General features: G+C 46.0%; 2 protein-coding genes across 6 annotated transcripts in view; one reads left to right on the top strand and one right to left on the bottom strand.

The window, feature by feature from the left end:
* Window positions 1–931: 931 nt before the first annotated feature.
* On the bottom strand, window positions 932–1,516 carry LOC308606659 (uncharacterized protein). The gene is made up of 2 exons (XM_081217802.1): window positions 1,309–1,516; window positions 932–1,064 (listed from the first exon to the last, which is right to left on the bottom strand). The coding sequence occupies exons 1-2, from the start codon at window positions 1,511–1,513 to the stop codon at window positions 952–954; spliced, it is 318 nt and encodes a 105-aa protein (XP_081073928.1). The 5' UTR covers window positions 1,514–1,516; the 3' UTR covers window positions 932–951.
* SLC7A6 (solute carrier family 7 member 6) overlaps window positions 943–8,953 on the top strand; it is a 37,180-nt gene continuing 29,169 nt past the window's right edge. For 2 of the 5 annotated variants that reach the window (XR_014013879.1, XM_081217775.1), the window contains exons 1-2: window positions 943–1,029; window positions 3,272–3,391. The gene's annotated coding sequence lies outside the window, so the exon portion shown is untranslated. The other 3 variants (XM_081217777.1, XM_081217776.1, XM_081217778.1) reach the window with 3 other exon arrangements.

The following is an 8,953-nucleotide window of genomic DNA, read 5'->3' as shown; positions in this document are numbered from 1 at the left end:
CTGAAGCCCGCGTGCCTAGAGCCCATGCTCCGCAACAAAAGAAGCCACCGCAATAAGCCCGCACAGCACAACGAAAAGTATCCCCCGCTCACTGCAACTAGAGAAAGCCTGTGCACAGCAACGAAGACCGAACACAGCCAAAATTAAACAAAACAAAACTTTAGTGCAAAAAAATGCTATAACCATCATCTGACAAAACAGCATTGGCACAAACCTTCTATTTATAAAAGATGCAACATCTGCGAGTCACAATAAGGCGCAGAGCAATAAAACATGTTATGCCTGTACTCTCATTCACACTTAGGGAAAGTACTCCAAGCAGATAGCACAAGGAGGGCAGCACCAGTGAACGCTCTTCAAGGATCATCACCTCAGGTCTATAGGTAGGAGTATGAAAGGGTTTTTAGGCAGAGGAGATACGAAGTCACTCCAATCTGTATTTTAGGAGCAGCTGTTACCCTGTGGGGATGGGTTAGAGAGAGCAGGATAGGGATTGAGAGGCTATTATGGCTGGGGAGAAGAAAACCATGAGATGCAGGGCCTGGGTGGGGGGCAGGAGGAGGAAGGGTTCAGGATGCTGCCCATTTCCTGCTGGGTCACTACGTGGTGGGGAGCAGGGTCTTGTGTGTAGGCAGTCTGGAACCAGAGGATGTGTAGTTGTGAACACGTGTCTGGGGGGAAATGACTCCATGGCCCAGGAGAGAATCATGGCTTGAGGTGTGGACAGGAAGCTAAGGGGTAGGGCTCAGCTTTCCATGAGATCAGGAGGCCCTAGACAGAGCCCCAGAGCTACCAGAGGAAAAGGAGCCCTAGAAGGAGATGGAGGAGGAGCAACCACAGGGAGAGGAAGAGGACAGGAGGGTGCAGCTCCAGGAGGGGTCAGGCAGGATGAGGACTGAAAACTGTCCTCAAGCCTGGGCCCCAGGGAAGCCTGGGGTTGGCTCTGGAAGCTCAGCGGTGTCCATGTGTCTGTTGGGACCTTAAAGGATGCACGGTGGTCGGAGCTGTGACTCGGAGGACGAATCCTGGGTCTGTCTCCCTAGGGTCTCCAGGCGGAGGGTTGGCTGTGAACGGGGTATGGAGGCTGTTTAGAGCTCCTCGTGTGAGCTGTATGGGGTCCCCCGGGAGTGCGGCCCAGGCCAAGGGCCACAGAGGAACCGGGTGTGGGGGCACTTAGAGGTTCCCGCGGGAGCGTCCCCGTATTGAGTCCCTCGGAGGCCCCGAGAGACTCCAGGGTCGGGGAGCAGCCAATCAGTCGGCTAGTGGGGCTGGGCCCGGGTCGCGGCTCGCCGGGGACTGGGACCTCACCTGCGGACGCCTGAGCGCGGCCGGCGGAATTCCAGAGGCCGAAGCGGTCCCCTGGGGCCCGGAAGCGCCGCCGCCCGCGAGCCCCGCGCAGAGCCAGGCGCCCTGTCCCGACGCGGCGCGCGCTGTCGCGATCCGGCGGCGGATGACGTGGCGGGGGCGGGGCCTGAGCGGTCGCGGCGGGGGCGGTGGTAGGGCGACCGAGCATCCCGGAGGCGCCGGGCCACCACGAGGTAACGGGCCGCGGGCGAGCGCACCGAGGGAGCCGGGCCGTGGGAGCGGGGCCGGGGGAGCCGGGCCGAGGGAGCAGGGCCGCGGGAGCCGGGCCGGGGCCGCATTCTGCTGGGGCCGAACTCTCTGAGCCACCACTGCATGCGGGATGCGGTTCCCGGAACCCAGCACCGGGCAGGCGGGCCGCGGGCACGTGAGAGACGCTGCGAGTGAGCGCGTGCCCGAGGGGGACGCCGTGCGTGTGAGCGGGACCTTGAGCGTGAGGGGGACTCCAGGAGTGTAAGACTGAGCGTGTGAGGAGGACGCTGCGTGTGTGTGTGTGTCTGTGTGTGTGACTCAGTCTGAGGGTGACCCTGAGTGTGCGAGACGCAGAGTGTGAGGGTGACGCTGTTAGTGTGACGGAGACTCGGTGTGTGTGAGAGAGAGACCCTAGTGTGGAGGTGACTCCATGAGTGTGAGAGGGACTGAGAGAGGGAGATTGTGAGAGACTGAGTGTGAGAGAGACCGCCGTCAGAGTGGCCCTGAGTGCGACCCTGTGAACGTGAAAGAGACCGTGTGAGATACTCCAGTGTGAGTCTGGTGCTGAGAAAGAACCTGTGCTGCGTGGGAGAGACTCTGAAAATGAGTAAAGGCCCGGGGGACGAGCTTGAGGATGTGAGCACCTGAGCAGAGCTTCCTGGGGCCGCGGGGAGACTGGCCCGTTGGAGGGAGCACGGTATGTGCTCCTGCTACTATGGCTCTTCTTAGTGTCTTCACATCCTGTCATCTTGTTTGATCATCTCATGTCGTAAATGGAAGGCGATATTTGTGAAACATTAAGGGAATTCTTCACAAAGCACTGAGCGAACAGTCTTGGCACCACTTGTGTTATAGCCAGTGATAAGCAGGAATCAATATTTAATTTAACATTTGTTTTTGAGTACCTCTTGTGTGCACTGGACTGTGTGCTTGGTAAAAAGAATTCAGTCTCTGCCCTTGATGGGGAAGAAAAAGCACTACCGGGCTAGCAGAATGCTCAGCCCTCTGGTGCTTATCTCTGAGAGCTGTTCCCTGATTTTGAAGATCTGGGAGGAGCAGACTTCTGAAAGCCTGTGAGAGCTTCCTGAGATCATTTTCAACTCTCTGTTCTTGTAGGGAAGCCCCTGAGGAAACGGCCCAGGCTGCCTACATTGCTGAGGTCCCACTGTGTGCTAATGGCTTTTGCTTCCCAACTTTGGTCTCAGCGTGTCATTAAAAGTTCTTATATTTGATTTTCCTTTCCTGACAAATTTGTGGGAAACCACAAGCCTGATATTCTCCTGTCTGCCTCCTTCCCTGACTGTGGACATATTTTTATTACAAACCAAAAATAAATACCAGTTATGTGACTGATCTCTCTGGCATTTCTTGGTACAGGAAATTTCCTGACTTCTTCTGTCCTTTGTCCTTCCTGCTTTAGTCTCCAGGATGTGTGGATACTTTACTACAAAAGTGATGCAAGTGGTGCTTATGGGACCTGGGACAGAGGGAACAGCAGTTGTCTAGACATGCATGATTTGAAAGGACCAGGCTGGTTCTCAAGCACGTGTTCAGTTACACCCCACTGTGGGTGTGATGGAACTTCTAAGTAATTGAGTGCTACCCCTGTCGGGCATGTAAAAATTAGATTTTACAAAAGGAAATATCGTCCTGCTGCTTACTAGGTTCATTTTCTAGGTTCATTTTCTGATAAGTTGCCTCTCACTCTTTGTTGCAGAGATTAATTGGAGACACGTGGAATTAGGCCTGGCTGTGGAGACTTCATTTTCTTCTTCGTACCTGACCATTTATGATGAGGTGGCTTATGAAAGTGTGATGTTTGCTTATTTCCTCACAGGTGAATATTATTGCTCTGTTCTTCGTAAGTTTTCTTGGATCTTTGCGAGTTGTAAAGCGTTTTAGTTAGTTATTTGAGTACAATACTAGTAAAGAGAATGGCTCACATAATTAACAGTTATGTAACACTATAATTATTAGATAAATAAATTATATATTTATTATATCTCTTTCTAAAGAGTAATTGTGGTGGTTTATATTTAAAGATACTTGCAACGAGGAAGTAAAAATAGGAAACCAAAGCCATGGAAAAGACTAGATATCAAGTACTGTTGAAAAGTGAGGGTATCTATTCACTGTGATTGGGAGCTGAATTTGATACTGAGTTTCCTGGTGTCCTAGGTGAAAAGACAAATGTAAAGAGTCACATAATTTAAGTTTAAGCATAAAAAAAGTAATACATTTTCATTGTAGAAATTTTGTAAAACTCAAAATATAAAAAAGAAAAAAGTCTTCTGTGTTTTCACGAAATTTAAGATTTTGGTGTCTTTCTCAACAGCGTTTTTTTTTTTTTTCATAGTCATCAATTATAAAAGTTTTAGAATACGGCTTGTAAAATATTCTTTGTAATTGAACTTTGAAAGAGACAATTTTTCTCCCTGAAAATTGCATATGATAGTTTCATGGTTAAATTTTCATGAGGAAATTTTAGTGGTCTGGTGAATTCCTTTATTATCTGCTGCACAGGAGCTTGGAAAATATGATGAAAACCTGTTAGAAAGCTGTGTTATGTCCTTACAAGTGGGGTTTAACACTAGTTTCTCAAGGCAGGAACTTACTTATAGGGTGTGTGGAATTGTTTAATGAACACTGTCTTCAACAATGAGTTTAGAGGCTGTTTTGTTTTGGGTTTTTTTGCCGTGCCCAGGGGCTTGCGGGATCTTAGTTCCCCAACCACGGATCGAACCTGGGCCCCCTGCAGTGGAAGCACAGATCCTAACCAAGGGACCGCCAGGGAATTCCCAAGAGACTGTGTTTTCGAGAGAGGGAGACTGAGACACACACATGCAGGGACACAAGGATATGTGTGGAGAAAGAAGTCAGCCAGGATGTTGAGGAAAATGGTGGGAGAAGAAGGGTGTTAGAGGCAAAGGACTCAGTATGAGCAAAGATGTGTTTTTCTGATGGGCTCTGGAAACCCTGGACTACTCCAGGTTCTGGAAACTGTAAGTAATTCAGTGTGGCTGGACCATGGGAGGGACCATATGCAGTAGGGGGTCTAGTGATAAGGCCCTGATAAGAAGGTTGGAATTGATCCTAAAGACCTCGGGCAGCACCTGAGGAAGGGTCTCTAACTGTGCTCTGATAGCAACCAACTCAGTAGATAGTAAGGTCGGTGTTCTGTTGTGAAACTTGAGGAGCCAAAGCAGTTTTTCCCTGTTGGAAGGCTGTCTCCCACCCCTGATCTGCCCCCATCTCCTGCATGGAGGTAAGCCCTATTGCAGGTGCCTTTTTTGTTTGTTTTTCCCCTCAGAATTCACGTAATTTTAGACAAGAACTATGTTGGAACATTCCATTTTCAGGTGTTCTAGATCTTTGCTGATTTTATGCTTACTTGTTCTATTGATGACTGAGAGAGGTGTATTGAAGTCTCCAACTATAATTGTGGATGTCTATTTTTCCTTTCTGATCTATCACTTTTTGCTTCATGTATTTTGAAGCTATGCTGTTGGAGGAACTACACATTTAGGATTTTCTTCTTGCTGAATTGACCTCATTATCATTATATAATGTTCTCTATTATCCCTAGCAATACTTCTTATTCTGAAGTCTCGTCAGATGTTAATATAGTTACTCCCTCTTGGTTTTGATTAGTGTTTACATGTTTTTTCACCATCTTTTTACCTGTAACTTGTGTCTTTATAGTTCAAGTGGGTTTCCTGTAGACTGCATATTGGGTTTTGCATTTTTATCTAACCCAACAATGTCTGTCTTATAATTGGTGTGTTTAGATCATTTACATTTCATGTTATTATTGATATGGTTGGATTAAAATCTGCCACCTTGCTAGTTGTTTTCTGTTTTCTACTTATTTCATATGTTCTTTGCTTCTTTTTTCTTCTTTCTTCTACCTACTTTTGGATTGAGTATTTTTTATGATCTGTTTTATCTCCACTGTTGGCTTATTATTTATACCTTTTTTAACTTTCTAGTGTTTGCCCTAGTTTCACAATGTACATCTTTAATTAACCACAGTCTACCTTTAAATAATATTACATCAATTTTCACATATAATATTATATAAGAACCTTACAGTAGTATAACTCCCAGTTCTTCTTTCTTATCTTTGTGCTATTGTCATACACTTTACTTTTACCTATGCAATAAATTAACACTGCATTGCTACTATTTTTGCTTTAGGCAGTTAGTTATTTTCTAAGGCAATTAATAGAATCAAAAAAGTATATTTTTTAATTTTACCTCAGACCATTTGATATTGTCCTACAACTCTTAGATGCTCTGTTCTGAATTTTTTCACATTTTGACTCGTATGGTTTTCATTTCTCTGCTGAAATTCCACATGTGTTCCTGCATGCTGACCAAATTTTCCATTAGAGCCTTTAATGTATTAATCATAGTTATTTAATTAATTTATTTATTTTTAAATTTATTTTATTGAAGTACAGTTGGTTTACAACGTTGTATTAATTTCTGCTGTACAGCAAAATGATTCACATATAAATGTATATATATATTGTATATATATATATATATTCTTTTTTTTTAATAAATTTATTTATATTTGGCTGCATTGGGTCTTTGTTGCTGCGTGCGGGCTTTCTCTAGCTGTGGCGAGCAGGGGCTACTCTTCATTGTGGTGCGTGGGCTTCTTATTGCAGTGGGTTCTCTTGTTGAGGAGCACGGGCTCTAGGCACACAGGCTTCAGTAGTTGTGGCACACGGGCTCAGTAGTTGTGGCTTGTGGGCTATAGAGCGTAGGTTCAGTAGTTGTGGCACACAGGCTTAGTTGCTCTGCGGCATGTGGGATCTTCCACAACCAGGGCTCGAACCCTTGTCCCCTGCATTGGCAGGCGGATTCTTAACCATTGCGCCACCAGGGAAGTCCCAGTCATAGTTATTTTAAATTCCCTGTCTGATACTTCAATAGCTGGATCATCTCTAAGTCTTGTCCTGTTGATTAATTTGCCTCTTGATAGTGGGTTGTTTTTATTGCTTTTTTTATGTTGCTTGTGATTTGTTACTGATTGTCAGATGTAATATGTGGAAAAGTAGAGATTGAGGTACATAGTCTTTATTCTGGGAAATGGGTACAACGTCTTCTTTTGCTAGCCTGTTAATGTGGGAGTTTGAGTCAGCTAGGAGGTGAGTTGGGTTTGGGTTTTGCTGTTGCTATGATTACCTTAGGTGCACCAGTGGCTCCAAATTCCTCTGGTGTTTTATTGCCCTGAGGGTGGATTTTTCTGTGTTTATGCTCCACCCTCAGCATTAGGTCTTCTTTGTACACCTGTGCCTCCACACACAGTGTACCACAGCCTTGTTGCTGGGTGCTTGCTAACCTGGTGGTGGAGAGTAAAGGGGTTCTCTGTTGTCTTGGTTCGGCCTCAGCCTTAGGCAGGCCCTGTTTCCCTGGGTCCGGGGGGTTGGATCTTTCTGGGTGAGCCTGCCAAGTCTAATGGTCTGGACCAGAATTTCCTGTTCCTCCCCCAGGCAGAGAGGATTGTTTTATTTTTTCTTTCACCCTGTTCCAGCTGCCTTGGGAATGACAGAGTTTCCCCATTCCCCAGGGGTTTAAGATTTTTAGAGAAGGGAGCAGGTGGACCTTCGTATTTTTCCCAGAGCAGTGACTGCTTTCCTTCTCCAGGCCAGCACTTCTGAGAGGCTTTCTCTGGCCTAGTATTTCTTGTGAGCACCCACTGAGGTCTCACTGGAGAAAACCCTCTAAGTGTCTACGGCTCTTGCTAACCCATATTTGACCTTTAGTAATTCATTAAAAATTGTTCCCGAATTGAATTCTTCTTTCCTGCCTGTATGGTGGTTCCATTGTTCTCCCTCCGCCACAGGTAAGCCAGAACTTGCATCTCTCTGGGAGGTATCTGTTTTTCCTTAAATCTCAGTCTGGTTGGTTGGCCTGTAACCTCAGCTCTAATGATTTCAAGAAAAGTTACAATTCTGTAGATTATCTGCCTTTTTCTTGTCATTGGAGTGGGAGTGATGCTTTTCCCAGATTTCTACATCTTAAGTGAAAGTTAGAAGTCAAGGCAGTTACATTTCATACTATTTTTACATTTTCCAGTGAAGTGAGTGAGTTTACCTCTCTTTTTCCCTCCCTCTGATATTGTGATTATTTATTTGGTCTTTGTCCACTGTTCCTATCCCACAGCTCTTGTAATTTCCTAATAAGAGCTATAGAGGCATCTTTTGTTATAACATTTGTTTTGTTCCCAGTTCCTGAAATAGCTCCAGATTAGTAAAGGTTAAACGGATGTCTTTTGTTATTTATATAACCAGCCCCTTTCAACACACCTGAGTTTATGTTAATGAGGTGATTTTTTTGAAAGCATCTAGATCCTCTAAGGATGGGGTTGCTCCTCGGGGGAACCAACCCTGTGATTAGAGGGTTTGGAAGTTTTAGTACAGGTCCGACCTCCTGGGAGGGGAGAGGGTCTGGAGATTGAATCAGTCACCAGTGGTCAGTGATTTGATCAGTTATGCCTTTGTAATGAAGCCTCCATAAAGAACCCAAAAGGACAGGTTTTGGAGAGCTTCCCGTGCCTCTTCTCCATACCTTGCCCTCTGCATCTCTTCCATCTGGCTGTTCCTGAGTTATATCCTTTATAATGAACTGGTAATCTAGCAAGTAAACTGTTTTCCTGAGTTCTGTGGGCAGCTCTAGCAAATTAATTGAACCCGAGGAGGGGATAGTGGGAACCTCCGATTCATAGCCAGTTGGTCAGAAGCACAGGAACAACCTGGACTTGCGATTTGGCATCTTAAGTTGGGTGGGGAGGGCTGTTTTGTAAGATTGAGCCCTTAACCTGAGGAATCTGTTGCCATTTCCAAGTAGGTGGTGTTAGAATTTATTAAATTGTAGCAGACACCAGATCTGCTGGGTGTTGGCAGAATTGTTTGATAGAAAATGCACAGTCTGGTATCAGAAGTCCAAATAGAATACCTGGTAACCTCCTCCCCCTCCCCACCAGCTAGGGTCTGATGAATAGGGGGAGGCTGGAGTGACCACTGGGGCCAGGTTTCTCTGCTTGCCTCCATGTTGGGTTGAGTGGAAAAGGGCAACCTAAGTCTCTGTGCACTGACTTTTTTGTTTTTTAAAGGAATGTAAGGTGCGGGGCGGGGGGGAACCCTTTCCCTCTACCCATTTTAGGTTCCTTGGCTGGGGCGTTGTAAATTAGACTGGCAAAGCAGATTAACAAGAGAGAAACAATCAAGTTTATTAACGTGCATAGAGCATACACATGGAAGCACTCACTGATGAAGAGGCTGCACCTGACTTTTTTTTTTTTTTTTTTTTTGCGGTACGCGGGCCTCTCACTGTTGTGGCCTCTCCTGTTGCGGAGCACAGGCTCCGGACACGCAGGCCCAGCGGC

Source organism: Mesoplodon bidens (genome assembly GCF_964165515.1).
Source record: "Mesoplodon bidens genome assembly, chromosome: 18".
Classification (NCBI taxonomy): Eukaryota; Metazoa; Chordata; class Mammalia; order Artiodactyla; family Ziphiidae; genus Mesoplodon; species Mesoplodon bidens.
The sequence above is the reverse complement of the archived record's forward strand: the minus strand, read 5'-3'. Positions and strand labels throughout refer to the sequence as shown.

Excerpts from the sequence above, each read along its gene's own strand:
- LOC308606659 (XM_081217802.1), bottom strand. The coding sequence starts at position 1,513 with ATGCTCGGTCGCCCTACCACCGCCCCCGCCGCGACCGCTCAGGCCCCG. Across the intron at positions 1,065-1,308 it reads CCGCGCTCAGGCGTCCGCAG|CCAACCCTCCGCCTGGAGAC; the intron begins GTGAGGTCCCAG and ends CCCCGTTCACAG.